The 23040-nt window shown below is 40.2% G+C and overlaps 1 protein-coding gene across 1 annotated transcript in view; it reads right to left on the bottom strand.

Annotated features, from left to right (window-relative positions):
* Positions 1-1159: 1159 nt before the first annotated feature.
* LOC308640061 (collagen alpha-1(XIV) chain-like) overlaps positions 1160-23040 on the bottom strand; it is a gene marked incomplete at its 5' end in the record, with an annotated part of 83707 nt that continues 61826 nt past the window's right edge. The window contains 4 exons of the mRNA XM_081312117.1: positions 1160-2432; positions 4077-4232; positions 5912-5989; positions 22309-22497. Coding sequence (XP_081168243.1) covers positions 2353-2432; positions 4077-4232; positions 5912-5989; positions 22309-22497 — 503 coding nt within the window. The remainder of the gene's footprint in view (positions 2433-4076; positions 4233-5911; positions 5990-22308; positions 22498-23040) is intronic.

Here is a 23040-nt window from a genome sequence, read left to right as displayed (position 1 = left end):
CACTATTCTAAAATACTCTAAAATGACTATTCCCCAAAGACATTGAGAGTCTCTAACAAAGTGATGAAAATTTTGAAGAGTAATGTCTTGTTTTGTGTGAAATGATGCCTTCTTACTTTAAGAAAACAATATACGCTATGAATTAAGATGTAGTTCTTGCCAAAATAAGCAATTCAATAAAAATGCACTTCAAAATCAGTTTTTATTACAGGCAATGCATTGTAAACACAAATCCAAAATCTGAGTTGCACCTTTTATTTTGAACATTTCACTCAATAAAAATCTGATACACTGGGTCCAAGTGATGACACATTCCAAATTAATGAAACTTCCCTGTAGCTTAAATAAACAAATTTAGATTACCACGAGAAATCAAAGCCAAAGGTATTTGTACAACTCAAGAATGATGGGAAGAGATTAGAACCTCCATTGGTTTAAATTTCACCACTTATGACAATCTAGAGAGTCTTTGGTGTGACACAATGTTAAATGATTTGTTTACAAGGGCACCTTAAAATATATAGACTGTCCTCCTCTATACTCACTCACTACATGTCATAGATAGAAATCTGAGAACAGGCTATGAAGTGACTAATCCTTAAAATATATAGACTGTCCTCCTCTATACTCACTCACTACATGTCATAGATAGAAATCTGAGAACAGGCTATGAAGTGACTAATCACACAGTAGGCATTTAGCTTGGAATTCCAAGTTCTCTCAGGGGATTCTGGGTCCGGCTGTCTTGATTGGCCTCATGAAACCTTCCCTTCCCCCTCATTGGTCCTGCTTGCTAACATGGATTCGTACACCATAACAGAAAGGACATGGCTACTGGTTTTCTACTTATTATATATTTTCTGCAGAGACTCAAAAAAAACTACTTATCTGAATCCCCAAAGGCACACAGACCCAAAACATTGAATGAATCCTTTGAAAAACAGAGGTCTTCTACCCCTCTGTGTAGTGGTGGGAGTAAAAGGTGTCAGAAGACACCATCCTTCTAATGAGTCTTTTCCTGACCCAGAAAGAACATAGCTTCTGGTTTTAAATGTCCTCATTCCAACTCTTTAAAAGTATCTGTTACCAAGGAGATGTTGGAGAGGAAAGAGCATACATTAAGTCATGGTTCTCTTTCATTTCCATTTTCAACTAGCAAACACCAGGACTCAAATCCTCCTCAAATATTTAGATAAGAAAAAGACAAGTTAGTTGAAGACTAGAGTATCTTAGACTAAATTCATTTCTACTCTGTCTTCTAGAGTTTTTCAGGCTTTTTCAAACCTGAAAGACAGAGGGGTCCCTTGGTCAAACATGGATAAGCGCTGACTTAGGATCACTCATACATTTGCACTACCTTTGCTGGCCTTGTCTTAAGCCCACTGCTTCTTCTGTTAAGCTTCCTACTCCAGAATGAACAAATGAGGGATCGAGAGCTGGAAAGATCACGTAAAGCAAGGCAACTCTTGATTTTTTGGGTGGTCAGACACTCAACTAGGACCTCAAAAGTTTAAGGTGACATTTAGAAAGGCAGCACAAAGACTCCACATGTTGTTTTAAATTTTTATTTGCTTACAAAAAGAATAAAAACAGATTTGCAAAAACTTATCTGCATACAGTAATCCCTGTAGGAGAGGAAGGCCCTAGAACATACTGCCCAACAAATCCTTCATCAAAGATAGATCACTTTCCATTGGAGCTGGTGAAAAATCATTATTTTACATGAGTCTAAAACCATTGAAAAACTCAATCTTATGTTTAAAATTATCAAATTCATTAAAGTTATATTCTAGCACTTATTTTTGGATACCTGTGAAACCAGTCACTGAGTAATCTTAGTGTTGGACAGATCAATTATGTAAGAGGTAGCTTCACCAACAATGATCCTTCTTCTTATTAGCAAGGCATTCCCATGGGGCAGAGAAAATGTTATAATCTGTGAATCTCTTTGAATTCATTCTTTTTCTGTGGGGGCCCCATTTCCCTCCAACCCAATCATATTTCTCTTGTGCATTTTAGAACTTGAGATCATCTCACAGAGAAAAGATTCCAGAATTCAATCTACTTTCTCTCAATTCTTCTTTGAGGACTTTTCTCCCCCCAAAAAATTATCTGGCATATCCTTAAAACAGCTAGGGGAAATAATTTCTAATGTTGTCATAGATTAAGTGAATTTAAAAAAAAACATAATTTTTGTTAATAATAACTCTAATATGAATGTTATCCAAAAACAAAATTTGGGATGCAGATATGAGGCCCTCCCCCAAAGTAACATACAAACCACTTAACATTTTCATGAATAAAGGTCTTTAAGAGGTCTTGCTGTTGGTCTTCAAATGTCTCCTGAGGCCATCAGATCCCGGAGCCCCACAGTTCCATGGCCTCATTCTCATCTTGGACAGGAGTGAATTCGGGCTGATCCGGATGGGGAGCTAAAGAGGAAAAGTGGGGGTGGGGATTTGATAGGACCCAAGAACCATGAACTGATATTCTCCCCTCATAGGGGTCCTTAGAGAGAGAGATTTGGTCAGTAAACTACAGAGATATCCTGCTTGGGTAGAAAGCTGTAGCTGCCTAACCCACCATGCCTCTTGTACCTTCCCCATGAGGTTTCCTGGTTAGTAAAAGGAGGAACCGGAGGATATGTTCGAGAAATTGTTAGAAAACTAGACTCAGAGCCAAGTGCTTAAATATTATATGTTTTATTTACAAAAGAAACCCTGAACATGTAGTAGAATTATGAACAAAAAAATAAATTTTAAAAACCAATCTCATGTTAGAAGTCCATCACCAGGATGAGTGGGGAGGGGAAGTGATGGGGGGGGGGAGGAAGAGTGGAGAGGTCAGAGAGAAAGATGTTCATCCATCTTGTGCAGGGTCAGGAAAGAGGAGAAGGCACAGAAAGTAACTTTATTACAAAGCCTTTGCATAGAAGAATTTGGGATGAATCCTTGGTACACAATCAGATCCCTCTATCCAGGCTGACCTAAAACAGCCAGTTTCCGTTACAATTGACATATATGATTGGGTTAAGTTCCAATGTTATCATTCCTATCACGTTTGGAGAAGAGAGAGCAAGAGATGTCAAAGTAGGAAGGAAGGGAAGCAGGTGAGCCAGGAAAGGGGAGTATCCATTGTTAGGGGTTGGGGCTTAATGGTGGTGGTCAACAGGACAGTTCTGTATTCATAGCCAAATGCCCAGGCCAATATAGCCAGAGTGGAGGATTTCCATTTTAGTGCTGGTAATCATTGTAAGGGATCAGATATTAATAAGGGACAGGGGAATATGAGAGAATGGGGAGGGAAAAGATGAACAGAGAAAAACACATCAGCAAAACTTTGACCAATGCCTCTGGCATCTAAGGTTAAATTTCTCCTAAAGCAGAAAATTTAAATTCATTGACCAAAAAGTCCATTTGCCCCAGAGCCATCTCGGAACCTCTCTCTTGAACTTCCAAGAATAATTATGTCAGAGAGCCGCCCCTCCCCCCAGCACATCAGCATGCACTGCAGATGTTTTTAGGAAGCATAATATTTCAGAATCTCGGTCCAGTAGTTAGTGATGAGGCTAAGACAGCATGGCCAGATTTGTTTCTTCTTAAGACTATCCTTGGTCACCTAAAATGTATGTGGTAGACAGGATGTCACCTGAAAGAATCTGAGAGGCCCTGCTAATTATGGGGGAAGTCATAGTTTGGGGTTTCCCTAAAAATAAATTCTTATAGGCTATCATGATCACACCCCAGCAATAACAGAATGAGGGCCCCCAAAATGTTAACCCCTATCCCCCAGATAATCAAATGTGAGGTCAAAGGCTAAGTCACTATGGATCACCATTTGAAAGCAAGGAAGCCTTAGATGTGCGATTATTTTTTAAGTCCTCTTAAGGCTTCTATAGGAATAGCCTATACAGTAATAGGCACTTTATAGAACATGCTTCTGGGCTAAGGTAGGATTGTGAGGCAGTCATGCTCTGTTTCCCTCTCATAACTGTTCTGCTTCTCATAGTGCCCCCTCCCCATTTGGGTCCTAACCATAGTAAACCTGCTCAAAGCCCACAAGAGTTTAGCACTTACCTCCCGCACCATAGGCAGAACATGACGAGGGGTCGCAATATCCAGGCTGGCCAGAAGGACCTTGTGGTCCAGGTACCCCCAGGTGACCTGGTGGTCCCCTTGGTCCAGGAGAGCCAGGGGGTCCAGGGCTGCCAGGGCGACTCTCCCCTGAAGGTCCTAAGAAGCAGCCACAAAAGGAAAGAACAGATCTTTTACCACATAGGGTGAGTTTTGAGATCACCATGAAATCAACTAATTCTTACAATAAGCAACCTTATGCATCTTAACAATTGGCTTAATCAGCCTCTCCCTACTCTCTCAGTTCTTTTTCCTACATTGGATTCCCTGGGCAGAAGAGCATATAGCTCAGGACTGGGAAGCAAAGAGCATTCTTCTCTATAGCATTTTGGGCATTTAATGGAGAGGAGCAAACTACTATCGTTCTTGCTTTCTCTATGGGGCATTTGTTTTCCAGTACAGCTCCTTATGAATCCAATGTATGGGCATGCACATGCCTGTATGTGCACACACATGATCTCTTGCAAATCTCAACCTTATAATCTAGTTAGAAGAGTCACGCAAATTAGTGCTGGCTTGTGGCCCCAGATAATTAAAATAAATTAGTCTAAGTCTGAAAGAAATTACCTGGAGGAATAAAAGTCTGAAATTAGACACAATATATCAACCTAAAATTTCTTTCATCTATCTTATATCAACTGAGATCTTAGATTGAATGAAAATGGGAGGGGGGTTAAAATATTTTTGTATTTAAGAAGTTTGTCAGGCTGTGTTTCGGGGGGGGTTTTGTTTTGGGGGTGGTGGTGAGGTGCCTGTTTGTTTTTAGGCCTGGGTTCCAACAATGTTCAAAATTCTTCAACTAGAAATAACACTATTCAATAAGAACTGAACTGAAAAGTAGGAACGAGTATCCCCTTGTATTTGAGTCATGTGCTTGCCCTCAGACACATGCAGTTCTGTTCACTCAATGCTCACAACTACCTATTCAGTGCACTGCATGATGCTAGATAAGGTCCTCATTCAAATCTCTAATAACAGAAGTTATTCCTGAGGCAATGGATCTGTTGCATCAGGAACCTCTCTTAGAAATATATTCCAAAAGCATTGTTAGACTGGAAAGAAAAATCGGAACATTTGATCCAGTGGGGCTAAGATTGAGATTCTAAACATACAATAAGCAAAATTGTAATTCTAATAGCATGTCTGATCATCTGGAGATCATCTTAAGAGTGTGGGATTTTGCACACAAAACTAAATTTTAAGGAAACTCATTTGGTGAGGCTACCACAGCAGGAGTAACTGGTGCTCGTGATGTTCACTCATGTTCCTTGAGATTCCATGCCTCCCTGCCAGTGGCTCTGGGGATGTGTGACTGGTTCCAGCCACTGAAATATGGATGGAAGTAGTATATCATTATATTTAGGAAGTTGAGTCTCATGGGCCTTCTTTATCTTTTTCTCAGGGTCTATATGACCCATGATGCAGGTCATGGGGTTCAAAATGGAAAGGCACTACCTTACCCACATCAAACTTTGTGAAGATAAAATAAAGTTTTATTATGTCAATCCACAAAGTATTTGGGATTTGGTACTAGGCCTAGCCTAGCCTCTCCTAACTCATATATCCACCAAGAGTCCAGAAAATGCTGTCACTTTGGGGGTTCTTATGTGGGAAAGATTATTACTAACAAATTGGCCTCTCAGTAAAATAAATGGGAAGTAGAACCACTCTACTTAGATACAAGGATATAAATATGGCCATTTTCTCATCTGTGATAACAAGTGAATATAAAGATTTATATTTTACAGGTTTTTTTTTTATTAAGTAGCAAGACTTACCTGCTGGCCCAGGGGGTCCTCTTGATCCTTGAGTATCAATGCCTGGATTTCCTTTCTCTCCCTTGATACCAGTTAAACCTTAAAAAAAATAAAAGGTGAGGGGAGAAAAAGTTCTTTTATAAAAATAAAATTTTATAGGTTTCAAAAGCATCTTTCTGATGACAATAATGAATTGGGTTAGTTATGGGTACCAAAGGACTTTTAAATTAAATTCTGACCCTAGTAGCTTATGCAAAATCATATTCCAGTGGTCTGGTTCTGCATCTGAGTGTGTACTCTGCACACTGCAAGCCAGGGTCTCTTGCTACTTCTTCCTGAAATGGTCTGGCCTGCCAAGAGCTGGCCTGTGTCTTTGCACAGAGCTGGCCTGTGTCTCTGCACACACCAGGCCATTCAGCGTATGCAGTTGGCACTCCACAAGTAGCACAATAGAAATCACAAGTGGACACATCTAACATTTTCCTTTTGGTCCACCCTGTAATGTATCTGCAAAAGGCATGAATTATAATTAGGCAGCAAAGTTCTGAAGAGCGTGAGTTTCCATTAAAAACTTGGAAGCTTCAGGAAAGCCTGTGTTTGATTTGGCTGATTCAGCCCCATAAAAATCTAAACCTATTTGAGTTTCTTTTCCATTGAGCAGAACTCTTATTCCAAGTAATTTATGACACTTTTAACAAACTATACATTTTCACAGGCAGAAAACAAAACAACAACAACAACAAAAAAACACATACTCTGACACCTCATCATCCAGACAGGTCCTAATACAAAGTCACTGGACAGTGAAGGCACTTGGAGTCTTGACCACTAAAGACCATGATAGGATTGCATTAGACTAGAATCAGGTAACCCTAGCACATATCACAGAAGGTCTCTGCTATTCACTTCCCAGAAACAAGAATTCTTTGAAAGAGTAGAATGAGAACCGCGTCTCTGATTAATTATACCTACTGACAAAGCCTAGAAGAAAACATAAATAAATAAAAATAGCCAATTTGATAGACAGCAGTCATGCAGGGAACTTAAAAGTTTTTTAAGTTACAAATAACTTTATTTTCTTACTACAAATATAATACATATTCACAGTAGACAAATTAGAAGTCACAACAAGTAAGAATTCTAGCACTTCAAAATATTCACTTTTAATATCTTGGTTTATAAGTTCCAGAAAGAAGGGCATCGGTACAGTATTTGTTCTGAAAATAGTTGGTAAAGTAGGTAGTGGGCAGCTGAGTTTTTCTTTACACTGCACATATAATTATTGTCTCTACACTGTGGATGTCTTCTGTGCTCCCAGTAACCACCTCCTGGGATCAAGATAGTGTTTTGAAATAAAAAAGCACTCTTCCTTGCTTTCAGTGGTCCAGTCTGGTCTAGCACTGCTGTGCTTCCCACAATCCCAGACCTACTTCATGTGCCCTTGGTGATGTTAAGGCCAGTGCCTCAATAAGAGTCCAAGGCAGACCACACACCTGTGACATGCTGGTAGGGCCTGCTGCTTCTTTTAGGAGCCCATAAGGAGGATGGTGATTTCTCAAAAGTCAAAGTACATCTCCTTTGAGTTTTAAAAGCTCATGCTCACTCAGACTAGTTACCCTTTACTGCTTGATTGCTAATCAGTTTGTTTAGACAGACAGCCACCTGCGTAAGTCCTCAAGGTGTTAGTTGAGGAGCTGAGTTGATTCTCTCCGGCTGACAGTGTTCTCTCACTTGTCAATGCCAGCACCCTAACAGGCAACTGGGAATTTAGCAAAATCCCTCTTTTTCTATTAGAATTGGCATTACATTCCCCATGAGAACTGCTAATTTTGAAAAAATTAAAACATAAGAAAATAAACTGATGACTAACACCAAGCTGCTCCTGATTAACTGCAGGGTGACTCAGAGACCTCTCACCACCTCTCGGTCCTACAATATCATCTGGATTTTCCACCAGTACAAGACAAAGGCAGGCTGTAAGGACACCCAGGAAAATGGTCTCAGGATTAACCTCTGAGTTTCCTGACCTGCTTTAGCTGACTTGTAAGAAAGCAAAAGGTGGGCAAGACCCAGAATAGAAAATCTGCTTTAATTTTCATGTTATGTAGAAAACAATAAGTGGAATTTGATATTATCTGTAACCCAAGTTAAGGGAAGTAATAAAGAACATCACAAAAATAGTCTAGCTTCTCAAAATGTTTCAGAAAAGGAAACAGGAAATCTAAAGATACAATTACATATTAACAGGAAATTTTAGATTTTATTGCCCTTAAAGTTATCATATGTTCAAAACTACATATAGGCTAATATATTAATATTTGTACATATGTATACATATGGTTCTCCTGCCAAAGGAATATTCATATCCTTGATACGTGAACTTAGCTGTATGTCTTCTTTTGGGAGTGCAATAATCATGTTTAAAATCATAAGGATTAAAATTAAAGTCTAGGCTTAAACAATTAATTCAGTGCTCCAAAAATAGATGTGGACATATTTTTGATAAGTTTTGTAGACACCGATTAAAAGGTAGGAAGCCAAATGTCCTAAAAGTCAGCCTGTGACTGTTCATAAGATGCTTAAGGGCCTCAGAGCCTGGACACAAAGTCATTCTTTACAGACAAAACAAACAGTCATTGCCTATAATAAATCTCTGTTGCAAAGACCCGAGGTGAGGCCCGTAGGTGCCAAGATGGGGTCACCACAGAAGGATGCCAGAATCCTTTCCACAAAAGCATTGAGACTCAGGAGATGCACGGAATCTGAGTGCAAGAGAGATTTCCTCTGGAAGCACCCTCTCACCTTGCCTTCTGCGTAAGTGCACATCATTCTTCAAGATGCTGCTTCAACCTTCTCTGTATCCATAATAGGCAGAGCCACAATAGATCCAAGGGGGCAATGATTATCTATCTTATTCCTGGCTCTGTCCATAATACTTTGTGGGGTGTCTTTGCAGGATACATAACTAGCAAATATTTTGTTGAGTGAACTAATAAAAGAATGAATGAATGATTTCTCTGTTTTCATAATATCTGTACCTTCTAGGGCTCCATGTATCCGACTGTATTTCTTACTCATGTCCATCCAGCCCCCAAACTATATGCCTTACTTATCTCTCTAGTATCAGAGCCAAGAAGGATCTCATAACAGGTGGCCCAGTAAACACAGGAAGACTGACAGAATGGAGAGGCCTACGTCAGCACTCAGCTGCGCATCAGAAGTAGAACTTTGGAAGGATCTAGAGACTGAAAATAAAACAACAAAGCTGGAGCTTTGGTATTACTTTCACACTCCTCCTGGGTTGTGTGAACACTGCTTTTTAAAAATCAAGTTCCCTGCATGGGGAAATTGACTCTAGTGCTTTTTATAGATGAGCTTAATTAGTTCCAATTAAATGTAAGCTTCAGTAATGTTTTATGAGCATAATTAATATAAATGAAGATGTAATTTACCCCAAATGTAATTTAATCACGATTGATATATCATTAGTTTTCTGTAGTTATCAAAAATAGTTAAGATCATCAGAGAGAACCCATTTCTTCCTTTCCTTCTTCTCTTTCTCTCTGCCCTACCCCCAGTCTCTCTCATTATTATGTTTCTAACATTTCAAAGCAGTTTTAGGTTCACAGCAGAACAGATTCCCCATATGCCCCTGCCTGCACACAAGCATATCCCTGTTATCAACATCCTCCACTAGAATGGCACATTGGTCACTGTGATTCATTCTTCAGATTCTCATTAGAAGCCATTTGAGAGTATCTGACTCTCCATTACCAGTAAGCTAACACTGACCCTTCAATATTTTCCATGAAAGCGGTATCTGTGTGTCTTAATTCTTCACTGTATCCCCAGTGCCAGTTGCATATCAAGCACTTTAGAAATATCTACCAACAAAAATGGATGGATGAATGCAATACAGTCTGATGGCAGACTGAGACAAAACCAAAAAGTGGCCTATGGTGCATCAGCTATGCCTGTAAGCTACTTCACTAGGTTTTGAAGTCAGATGCTTTACATGTACAAATTCACTCCGTTTCCATAGAAACCAAGAGGGCAAAGTTCATTAACCCTGAAAAAGGACTGTGATACAGAGGCCAAGTCACCTGTCCTTAGCTAAGAAGAACAGAGCCAACATTTTAACCAGGAAAGGTTGGTGTGGGTGCCTCTATAGGAAGCCTGTACTTGCTGCCTCTTCACCCAAGCCTGGGTATGCAGGCTGCACTTCCTGTCTGGCTTGGTGCAATTGTGGCTTCCTGAACTGTCAAATCCGTCTTCATGGTTCTCTCTGCCTTCACATTCAGCTATCAGTCTGTGTGTGCCACCCCACTTCTTCAGCTGTGTCCCTCAGTTTCACTTATCCTCTGCTCTGAGCAAGATCTGGGGTTGAATTTAGGAGGATTTATCCTGCTCACACTGACCACATGTCCTGGGCCTGGCCCCTTGTTGTCTGTTTCCTATTTTCTTTGGCCTGTTGGCCTCTGAGTAGGAAGATCTTACTCATCTCCATGGCCCCCCAGCCACACCAAGGACTCCAGGCTGGACTCTCTGCTACTCTGTGGAGCAGTTGCTGCTTCCTGATCCCAGACATTCTGAGGAACTCCCAGGATTTATGCCCAGGCAGAGATGCAAGGCCTGGGGAATGCTTTCATTGTAATTGTACCAAAAAGTCAGAGACTGTGGAGCAAGACTTCAGCTGTGTTATATTTGTCTGTTGCCTGGGAAATGCTGGCGATGAATTTCAAGTTCAGTGTGTTCTTCACACAGTGCATGCTTGAATGCCTACTAGGTACAATGTACTTAAGAACCTGGTTATAAGAAGGCAAAGAAATGGGACTCAGTTTAACTGTATCTTATGCCCTTTGCCAAGCTCTGGTATTTCCACATGTCTGGTCCACAGGGCTAGTATCAGTCTGTAGAGATCCATGCTTTGTGTTATAGTGGCCCAGAGTAGAAAATATACAGTTGCTTTAAGTGTAAATAAACTTTGCTAAAAGTCTCATTTCCTGTTGCTCTTTTCATATTAGTAACTGGCCATGTACTATATAATTCAGAGCTGAGCCAGGGAAATATAAGCCACTCTAGGTCTTTCAGGCAGACGAATTTCAGACAGAGACTCAATTAGATGGGTAATAGATGGCCTCCAGAGTCAAATAAAGATGAAGCTTATAAATAAACAATAGCAGGAAGCCACTATCACCCCTAGGAGGGCAGCAGAAACAACAGGAATAAATGATGTGGCTTGAGCACAGAGCCTAGGCCTTTGGGCAGGATCCAAAGCAGAGAGACACGTTCGTTGCCCACTGGAATCAGGAGCCACAGAGGGTTGCAGCTGTCAAGTTGAGATGCAAAGAGGCAGAGGTAGGGTTAAGGAGAGAGGCCAGGTCAAGTCAAGCTTTGAGGACCAGACTTCAAGGTAAATGGATGTGGCTCCTTGCCTGCACAGTCCCCCTTCAACACCCTGTACCTATTTCATGTTCATAACTGAGACTTATCTTCTGAAAGAGGAACCCCAAGTTAGTTAAGTTTCAGGTTCCACAAAATCTGAAATCTGCTCTGCTGGGTGCTACAAAAACCAAGGCAGATGGGAGTCCCACAGAGCTCAAGTCATCCAGGAAAACACTTGTCAGCCCCACAGAAACACCAGAAGAAAATGTGTCGAACCACTAAACAAGGAAACCCAGTGGTCAAAGGAATCCACTCACCGTGTCCAGGTCAAGGCAACAGCACAGTGTGCACTTCAGGATTTTCCATCAGTTTCTATCAGGCAAGACACTATGGGCAGAGGATGCTTTAGTGTCTGTCCACACAATCACTCAAGTTTGGGCAGAGAAAGGGGGGACAGTAGGGAGAAGAGAGGCCAGTGGGGGATTGAAGAAAGAAGTTGGGGTGCACAGTGCATCAGCGACACCAGCCCACTCTCATCTGCATGTTGGCTGTTCACAGTGGCAGTTAAGTGGCTGGAGGAAACAGGATTGTCAGGCACCAGGAATCCTGGCTTTTTTTGTTTTTTTTTTTCCACTCAGCGTGGGCCACTGACCTCATGGGTACACAAAAATGTCAGATCAAATTCCAGTCTATTTCTCTCAGCTCCAAAGTCTTGACAGTTCCTCTTTAAATGCTGTCTTATATTATCTACAATGCTGATTATTAAGAAAATTATTAAAAATTTGTGGGAAAATGAGTCAATTTCTTTGGCTTAAGCCAATGAACATTTCAGGTTCAACATGAATATGGAATAAGTAGATGATACTTAAATTACAGCTTGGTCTTGATACAACGACCTCTACCCTTGAGAGAGAAGAGACCTGTCAGGGGACTAGGATAAGGTCAAGATCTACAAAGGGGGGGCTGGGGAAGTGGCTCAATCGGTAGCGTGCTCGCCTGGCATGCATGAGGCCCGGGTTCGATCCTCAGCACCACATACAAAAACAAAAATGTTGTGTCCGCCAAGAACTAAGAAAAAATAAATAAATATTTAAAAAATTCTCTTTCTCTCTGTCCCCCTCTCACTCTCTCTTTAAAAAAAAAAAGATCTACAAAAAAAAGATCTACAAAGGTTAAAATAAAATGTATTATGACCAACAGCCCTTCATAACAAGCAAGAAGGCCTATTTATTAAATAAGCACATCTTATATCTAGGAGCCTTCTCATGTCTTTCCAAATTTTCAAAGAACTTCAGAAAAGTCAAACTCTTTTGCTACATTTACCAAGTAATTTCATGTCAAAGCTAAATCTAGAACCAATTAAAATGGAATAGACTAATGCATATATCTCTTCTATACATGCTTTTGCCCACCTTAAAAATGTATTTCAACATATTTATTTATTATCATATATTTTTTGCTTTGATAGCCAGGTCAAAAAAACCACTGAACATGGTTTATCACTGCTAAAGCTGCTTACAGCTTTTGTTTTATTATATAAACTAGTATATGCTATATTTCGACTGCACTTATTTATGTTCAAGGAAAGGCCTAAAAACTTAGAATAAAAAAAACAATATTCTGATATTTTTTTTCCATATTTTTCACCAGTGCACTATAATTATACATAATGGTGACATTCCTACAAATTCAAAAGGCAGTCTGTCTCTCTCTTCTGCTAACCAGCATAACCAAATCTCCTACTTAAACATCTCATGCTGATTTTTTGACCACTTTCAGCTCATGATGCTCGGTGATGGCCAGCACTGTGAACTTGGCAGTACTTTGCTGTTCACATGATGTCTCTGACATCTCAGGACTCATGAGCTATAACCACATGTGTTTTGACTTTCATCGTGGCACAAGTGGGAACAAGGAACAGCCATAGAGATGCCAGCCAAAAGTAATAAACATCATTTATGATTCATGAAGTAACTATTGTATCTCAGGTATTTTGAGGAATAAAAGAAAAATATACAATAACTTTGGTCTTTGCAGAAGGTAGCCTCATTGGTGAGATGGGACAAGGTGAAACCATCAAAGACCAGTTCAAGAGAGGTATTCCATGTGGGTGCTGAGTAGTAGCATCACAGATTAATGGGCTAGGATTGGTAATGTGCAGAGTTATCAGATGTTTGTTCATAACTAATACACATACTATACAGACTCTAACCACGGTTTTATTTTTTTTTTCTTTTCCTTCTCCTCCTCCTCCTCTTCCTCCTTTTAAAAAATTTTTTATAACAGGGGCATTTTACTACTGAGCTCTATCCCCAGACCTTTTAACTGCTTTAGTTTGAGACAAGGTGTCACAGAGTTGCTGAGACTGACCTTGAACTTGTGGGATCCTCTTGTGCAAGCCCCCTAAATTACTGGAATTAAGTTACAGGAACAAATTATATTCCCATGGCAAAAAGAACATTTTGATAGACACCAGTTACAGATTTTGGTCATTGTAATAAAGTCAAATTTTACTCATTACAAGGAGTGAAGACAGAATTTAATTTTGTCAACAACTTTTTTTTCTTAAATCATTCTTTTTGTTTATTTGGAGAACAATTTTGTTCTGATTACAACAAACCTCAGAAACAGAAATACAAAAGATGCTAGTATTCTAAAAAAATATTTTTGCAATATGTGCTACTCTTTTTTAGGTGTTTAAATTTGCATCTGTTTCCCTCTAAAAAGTTTACATCTGGCATTGAATTGAAAGTCTACAGGAGAGAAAACACACAGAGATGGTGAAAACAGGCAGGTACAGAATGGGTTGGCCCTTCCCAAGTTCCCTCATTCTTCAGCATACTGGAAGTAGCACATGGAGGGGCCACTCTGATGAATGAAAGCTTCCTCCAGCTTGCACTGCATGGCCAGAAGGCCTGGTGTGATTTACAGGTAGACGATGGCTTAACTATATACTCACAAATTCTTTGATATACCTCCCTCACAAATGCACAGCACAGTTCTCCTCTGCCTGAGTGTGGGAGATGCTTAGTGACTCCCATCAGACAAGTGAACACAGTGAAGTGAAGGCTTGGACTCCTGAGACTAGCTCCAAAGAAGTCATTGGGAACAACAATGACAACTCCTCCTTCTTTTTCTTCTTCTCCTTCTCTTTCTTTCTCTCAGCACCAGTTCTGAGCAAAGCAGAATAGAGGGACCCATCTTGAAGCAGATCCTCTAGCCCTAGTCAAGTCTTCGGTTGGCTACAGCCCTGGATGACTATCAATTTCAACTTCATGAAAGACCCTGGGCCCAAAGCACCCAGCTAAACTCACATCCCTGGCCCACAAAAATGGAGGCCATGTATGTTCACTGCTTTAAGCCACCAAATTCTAAGGTAATTTGTTACACAGCAGCAGATTACAAATGCATGAAGTTTCTGCAGCAGTGATCAATGTAATGAGTCACTTCACAACTGGTGGGGGTGGGGGTGGGGGAGAAACCCTAAAAAAAGAAAGATGATGTAAAGAGGAAAAAGGAAAGTGCATTCACTGTCCATGCCTTAACGTGACCACACGTTAGGAAAACCTAATCCAGCAGAGTTTCAGAAAAAGGTCTTATCTATAAGGCATTTGAATTGGACTTACCAGATGATACTGGGAGAGAAAAGGGCAAACTCTATCTTGACTTTTCTCTCAGGAAATGAGAGGCTGGAATGGGACTCAGGTCAGAAGAAGGAAAATGTGTTTCAAACAGCAATGAGAAGAGAGAGCACAGGTCAGGCAACTGAACATCAAGTGTCGTACAAAATCACAGCAAGACTTGTCAATATTTAAGTGCCAACCAGAGTCGTAATGAAAGTCCGACCCTGCTTTACCTTTAATCAAGTTGGCCTGCCCCCTACAGATCATTTTTCCAGGAATAAGTCAGGATACATTAAGAAGTTTCACAGAATTGATCTCTACCATAGCAGTAGTCCTGGCTCACAGTTGTTATGCCTTTATTTTGATTTCTTACCAAATTTTTCTGCTAGATTTATCTTCAGCCCTTCTATCTCTTCACCACAGGAATACTGAACAAAAGAAACCTACTTCTCTCTCCAAACTTTAAATCTATCCAGGACTTTTTTTTTTCTCTCTCAGCCCTATTGTCTCGGTTTCTCATGAGCATTACGCACAAAAGGTCAGCTTTAGTGTAGGGTCACAGTTTGCTGCCCCCACTGCCACCCATGAAAGGGACTGTCATTTATTTATGGCACCAGAGCAAGGCAGCTCCTTTTCTATTGGGTTTCCCTGGGGGAACTCTCCTTGCCAATAAACCTTGGGTTAAAAAGTTGAGGAGATCATTTACATTTATTTGCATAATGGCAATCAAGTGTTTTGCCGTATTAGATCTTCACTGTGAGCACAAGAAAGACAAATGTAGATGGCACAATTCTTTATAATGACATTCTGAAAGAGAAAGGGGGAAGTTTCTGTTGCTTTCAGGATCAAGTTCAAATTCCTCACCCAGAACTACAAAGTGTTGATTGCTTCATGAGGCCCCTGTCTGCTCCTCTCCTCTCCTGGGTTCTTATTTTCCTCCTCACTCCCCACGTTCTGCCTGTGCTATTTCCTATGGGTCTTAGTATGGGCAGAATTGTTTCTAGAAGAATTTTTGGATGATGAAATAATTATAGGGTTTTTTGGCACTTAACTACATGAAATGAAATAAATTATTTGACCTACATTGATATCCTTTTAGTTCCCTTTCTGTTATACAAGAGTACACTTTGGTACTTTATTTGGTATTATTTGTTTGTATGTGAAGATAGGTTGCATTTATTACCTCTGAATCCCATTTTGGAAAAGTAAAAAAGGTGTCACAAATATTTGTTGTAAAGAGGGGACAACATGTCAGGTAGGATTGAGAATCATGGCTTTATGTTTCAATCCCTTTCCCACCTCAGGACGTTGGCATGTGGTGTTTCCCTGCCTAGAATGCTTCCCCGTCTCTCTCATTGATATTTCAAATTCCTACCAAACTCTCAGGTCTCAGTTAAAATACCACTTTGTAGACTTAAGTCAGAGTCTCCTTCGCTCAGATTACATCCCGCATTTTTTTCTTAGCACTTTTCACAACTTTAATAAAATTATTCATATATTATTTGTTTAATATCTGTCTTGCCCATAGTTAGCAAGGTGGCCTGAAAGTTGGGAAATGCATGCCTGCCTTACTCACCATGCTGTCAATGCCAAGCACTCTGCCTGACATGTAGTAGATGCTCAGTAAGCATTGGTTGAACAAATGAAAATTCTGAGAAATTAGGATCTAAGCTTAGGGAGTCACGATTACATAGTTAGTAACTAGTTGCAGAGTTAGGATCCTAATACATATGTCACTGAGGCCCCAAACCACATTCTGTTCAAACTAGTATGCTACTCTCAGATAATGCAGTTTCACAAATTAGAGAGGCGAAATGATTTTTCTTCTAAAAAGGATTGACTTGTACAATTCCATGTTTCTCTCTCTTTGCCTCCAAATCAAATATCTTAATAGAAGTCTAAATTCTAGAGTCGTCCTCCAAAGTGCCAGATCTATGAGCAGTTTCTCTACAGGTAATTCTTCCAGATGGACTCTGTTATGTGGTGTTGAGTATTTTCTAAGTTGCTGGGAGAACTGTCATGTGCCAAATGGTATAACCATGCCAAATGGTTTCTATCACATTTGTTTTTAATCTAATGGATCAGTCACAGATGCCCCAATGCTATCCAAATATACCAAATCAGAGTGCAAAAAGAGCTTGCAAATAGTCAAGCCACAGCCCACCAGGACATTCTGGCCAATTCAACAGGTCACATGTTTTGAATTTTGTGGTTGTTAGGAGTCATCCTGCAAGAGGGTTCATCAGACTCTGCACAGCTCTGACCTCTCCTTTATGAAACTCACTAAATAATTCACAGACAGAAACAGGGCACAGGAAAGGAAACACAGCCTCAGTTTTCTCACCTAAAAACAGGGCTAATCCTGATCTCATAAGATTTTTATTAGGGTTACACAGCATGCTAAGCAAATGATACCCAGTATTTGAACACTTTCTTTTCAAAGACCACAATGACATCTTCCTCTACGTTCTGAAATCATTTATTTTCTAACTCACATAACATTTACTATCTCTCACCTTGAACATTCAGAAACAGTCCATATTTCTTCTTTATCAAACCATGTCTTTTATTTTCTCCAAATGAGATAGTACGAACATAGAATTGAGTACAATAGTTGGCAAATGCATTTGGTGCCTAATAAGTGAAAGCCACAAATAATGGTATTATCTTACATATGGCCAAGCCAAAAAGCCTTATATAAGCCCTGCATTCAATACATATTTGCTGATTTATTGCACAAAACAAACCAGATATGAATTCCAGCTGTTATGGGTGGAAAACCTAAAAATGAAAACCTTCAGTTGCATGGTGCCTCTGATCCAATAATTTTTGAAGAATCATTGAAACTGAAGGAGTTGCATGAAAACAGAAATCAGGAGTACTTTCTTTTTCTTTTCAAGTAAATATAAAGTTAATTTTGTGAGCTAAAGACCGACAAACTCATTGTCAACTTGGTTAATTTTAGTTCAAGATAGTAGTGTGAATAATGAACATTTTAAATAAACAGTGTAAGGAAATGAACAGATGAATCATGTGGGAATGATGTGCAGAGTTGGAATTAGAAAATGGAGCTGTTCCAGAGGGGTAAAGGAAAGGAACCAGAGGGCGGGAGGAGAGGAAAGGGGAGGTAGTGCAGAATGTAATTGGCAAATTATGTTATATGCATGTATGAATATGTCACAACAAATTTCACTATTATGTACAATCTTAATGCACCAAGAAAAACTAATCTAAAAAAGAAACGGGAATGAAATTATGACTTTTGCCAGTCAATGGATGGATCTGGAGACTATCAGGCTAAGTGAAATAAGCCAATCCTCAAAAACCAAAGGCTGAATGTTCTCTCTCATATGTGAATGCTAACACACAATAAGGGCGGAGAGAGAATAGAAGTTCATTGGATTAGACAAAGGGAAATGAAGGGAAGGAAGGGGGGATGTTTATAGGAAAGACGGTGAAATTAATTAGACATAACTTTCCACTGTTCATATATGAATACATGACCAGTGAAACTCCACATCACATACAACCACAAGAATAGGAAGTTATATTCATGTATGTATAATATATCAAAATGCACGTATAACTACGTTAGGATTATCCAAGACCATGACTGGAGAAGGATCTGAGGTAAAGAAGAGCCATCACTAGGTTCAAGGAACAATGGAGGAACTTTAGGACTAATTGTACCCTTTTTCTGAATTTTGGGATAACAAGGACCCAGTTATGAAAAACTATTTATCTGAGGACAGTGCCAGGTTTAGGAAGAAGTAACCAATACAGTAATCCCTGGAGGAACTTAAACAAACAGGACAAGAAAAAGCAGGTGAGAAATTAAGCTGCATAACATGGCGTCGTACAAATGAAGCCTCTTAAATTCTGAGCACCAGCAATTAGGTAAATCCAAGTTGGAGTTCAAGCTTTAGACCGAAAACTTGACCAGCACCAGCCATAAGAACCCTCTGAATCTTTCCATTCTAAGGATTATGTATTATAATCTCAGTGAGAAGATAGCTGAGATCGTTCCCCACAAACTTTAAACAAGATTTTGTTTAAATTAAACAGACAAAGAGTTAATGAGGAAAGATAATCAGACTGAGCAAAAACTGTATTCTCTCTTAGGTAATAAGGAGAATCATGAAAAGCCATCTGTGTTACATTGCTAAGATGGAGGGGATGCCTGTAAGTTTTCTTCAGCTCTCTAAACACATATTCTATGGCCATTTCTCTTATAAAGATGGAGTTAAAGATATTGTACCAGGATAGTGCCTTTCAAACCACGGTCATAATATTCAAGATCTCCCCTAAAACTTTGAAGAAAGGAAGAAAATAGGACACAATAATAGTTCTTTTGCCTCAGTTGTGTACGTTTACATGCACACAGATACATAAGCATTCTGCATTACATTTTTACTATATATCAAGTTTTTAAAAGTTCAAAAATGATAGTAGAGAGATCAGCTGGTGCATTTCTGATGAAAATTTAGCCAGTGTGAATAGAGTCATGATCTTGCAGGGGAACTAGTGTAACCCATGGAGCCTCAGCAGAAAGTAAGGTCCATGTGAGTGCTAAGCCACACATACAATCATACTCCTTTAAATCTTGCTTTTATACTTTACTGTACTGCCTAGTAATAACACTTATTTTTGCTCATTTCAATGGCGCATTCCTTAAGACTGTTTTATGTGGCATCATGATAATCATACTGTACACAGCAGAATAAAAACATGGTCCTGGCAATGAACTGATTTTGAGCTCTTTAGGCCTCAATAACTTCATCTGCATCCTTTTATGCAAAATGGGAGTATCAAGAGAACAGATGGCTAAAGACCTCTGTTTGTAAAAGCCTATTTTTTTTGGCTCAGTGGAAAGACCAGATATTTTTCTCTCTCAATCCTTCCTAGGGTGTTTGGAGCACAAGGCAAAGAGCAAAACATCACTGCACACCTTGTAGAAATGAATCCCAGCTATGACCAAAAATGCTTTGCTGTAAATGAAGAGCCTGCTGGACTCTGGCCTATAAACCCCAACTTAGCAATCTCCAAACACCCTCTATCATCTATCAATTAAAATCACCTTCCCCACACTCAAAGGGCATCTCTCATTTTCTGTCTTATTGTCATCCTCTACATCGTAGGGAATTCTTACCTACATGTGGGTAAGAAAATCACATCATGGAATTTCCTATTTCCAGTGGTTGTCTGGGCCACTCTTTGAGAACTACTGGGTGATTTTCTCCGGTCTATTCACTTAGCAATCTCACAGAGCAGGAAAGTCTCAATTCAATAAGAACAGGGCTACAATTTCCAAAAGGAACAAAGGCAGCTAGTGACCAGCCGGGGATGACCCCCATGCTGGCTCTGTGCTTCCCAAGTCACACTTTCTCCATCCCCAACACCATCAGAGGTACTCTACTGACAGAGGGGGCCACCTGCCAGGCAACCAAGTCTGTGACACATTATGAGGGAATAAGACCCTTCTCTAGTCTGCAGATTCTATGCCCTGACACTAGCAAAAACCTCCAGAAAGAAAAATCATATCTGGATCATAATCAAAGCAATTGCCATCTAGCATGTGCCTATTAAATGCAAAGCATTGTGCAGAGCAATTCACACTTGACCCATGTTCAGCAAACTAGCCATTCACTACCACCAGAAGAGTGGTGCTAGATTAGAAGGGAGAGACAGAAAGTGCAGCAGGTGTTCAGGGCAGAGGTTTCCATACACTGAGATGATCAAGAAAAGCTACATGCATGAGACAGGAGTTAAGCTGAGCCCTGAAATAAGAGTAAGATGTATGTATGCTAGATAAGGGGAGGAGAGGACATTTCCCAGGGGGGAAAGACACTGTGTACAAAAGAGCAGAGGCAGAAATGCACAGGGCCTGCAGGCACGAGTCAATGATGACTATGAGATATTGTCTTTGTTATCTCCAGTCGTATCCCAAATCTTATGAGGGGAATTAATTCCACCCCTCCCACAAATGCAGGATGACTTGCAGAGAAGACAGGCAACACTCAGCTTTCCCAGACCTACGTTCTAGAAATAGTGTCTCAGACCCCACTTTCATCTCTGACAATTTTGCCCCTCATTTCTCCAAGATTAATATTTGATCCCAACTTCCTACATCTTTTTTTATCTGCTTCTGGAATGATCAATGAATGAAACTAAGTGAAATTCAAACAGAGTCTTTTTTTTTTTTTGGTACCTTGGATTGAACTCAGAGGCACTCAATTACTGAGTTACATCCCAGCCCTATTTTGTGTGTGTGTGTGTGTGTGTGTGTGTGTGTGTGTATAATTTTTTTTAAATTTAGAGACAGGGTTTCATTGAGTTGCTTAGTGCCCCCTTGCTTTTGCTGAGTTTGACTTTGAACTTGCTATCTTCCTGCCTCAACTTCCTGAGCCTCTGAGATTACAGACGTGTGCCACTCTGACTGGTCAAAGGTGTCTTATTTTTGTGTTATGTAATACTTTTAAATTTATTTATTTATTTTAATTAAGTATATATGACAGCAAAATGCATTTTGATTCATTGTACACAATTTTTCATTCTCTGCACAATTTTCATTTCAGCACAACTTTTTATTCTCTGATTGTAGTGTCACAACATATGTTATATAACACTTTTAAGAGCCATGGATGGTAAAAGAGAAGGTGAAGTGGAGATCTCTATTTTATAGAGACTTCAGCGAGAAAGATAAAGCACTGGCCAAGAAACTGTTAAATAAGTATTTCCTCATATTATAGGAAGATGAGCTGTACATGATATTTTAATTTAAAGTTCAGAGCTATATGTTCCATACAGGGATGTGTGAGTCACAGGTCGATATGATTTGGGACTCTTCTCAGGACTGCCACTGGCTATTGCCCAATCTGTGCACTGTGCACACATACAAAGCACCATATCTGTGTATAGAGTGAGCTCCCGCTCGCCATGACACACACGGGATGCCACATCTACCCAGAGTGAGGGAGCATTTTCTAATTCTTAACACTAGAAGGAGCTCCTTAATTCATCCATCTAGTGGGGTACATCTCTTTTCATGAACTCAAAAGCCTCTCAGAGGTGAGCAGAGGCTCTGACCCTTCTGTGTCATACAAACAAATGTGGCTCCTGATGAATGTGTTGTACACTGCTCAATTTTCTCAACTCAGGGACAGGTAAACAAGAAATTGAAGAATAGATGGAGTAGGGGCTGGGGATATAGCTTCGTTGGTAGAGTGCTTGCCTTGCATGCACAAGGCTCTGGGTTCAATCCCCACCACCGCCATCAAAAAATTAAAAGAATAGATGGGGTAGAATGAATTTAGGTCTATTACTTCAGACTTCATCATCATAAAAGTACCATGCTCTGTGTCATCGTCCCCTTCTCAGAGGAGTTGCCATAAGAGCAGTGGCCCAACTTACCTCGTTCTCCGGGGGCCCCTGGCACACCTGCATTTCCTGGGAAGCCGGGTGCACCTGGGGGTCCTTGCTCACCAGGGGTTCCAGGTGAGCCTGGCCTTCCAGGTTCCCCAGGAGGCCCTTGGACAGTCCGGATGGATGAGGAGTGGCTGGGGATCTGGTTGAGGATGGCTGTGTACCTGGCCATGTGACCTGAGGTATGAAGCAAGAAAACAGCATTCAATGAATGGTCACAAAAAGAAAGGGAGGATGGGGGTACTTTCCGTTAGGGCCCCAAACAATTCTATGCAATACCCACCAAGGGGAAGAAAAAAAAACCACACCCTCTGAAATATGTTGATTTCCAACTTAGGATCTTCTACATTTTACTTTGGATGACATTAACTGCTGGACTGTATTCGAGTCACATCTCATGTGTTTGGAATTCCAGAACTCACGTCAGCTTCCCAACAAGCATCACGGAGCAGAAGTCATAAATTTTATCTTCACCCCAACATTTATCTGACCCCTAAACCTCTCCCAGCTGCCTTTTTCTACAACAACCACCGCCGCCCGCATGTTATTTGTCTTTTTTCCAACCTACAAAGTCAGCCCCACCCTCTTGCTCACAAATCCCCAGACAAGTTCTCGGTCTCACTCATCTTGGTTGCCAAGCCTTTTTTTTTTTTTTTCAGGACACTTTTCTTAGGTCCCAGCTGCAAAAACTCCCACTAGCTTTATATAATAAAAATCTGG

The sequence above is a fragment of the Spermophilus citellus genome (assembly GCF_964194105.1).
Source record: "Spermophilus citellus genome assembly, contig: SCAFFOLD_297, whole genome shotgun sequence".
Classification (NCBI taxonomy): domain Eukaryota; kingdom Metazoa; phylum Chordata; class Mammalia; order Rodentia; family Sciuridae; genus Spermophilus; species Spermophilus citellus.
The sequence above is the reverse complement of the archived record's forward strand: the minus strand, read 5'-3'. Positions and strand labels throughout refer to the sequence as shown.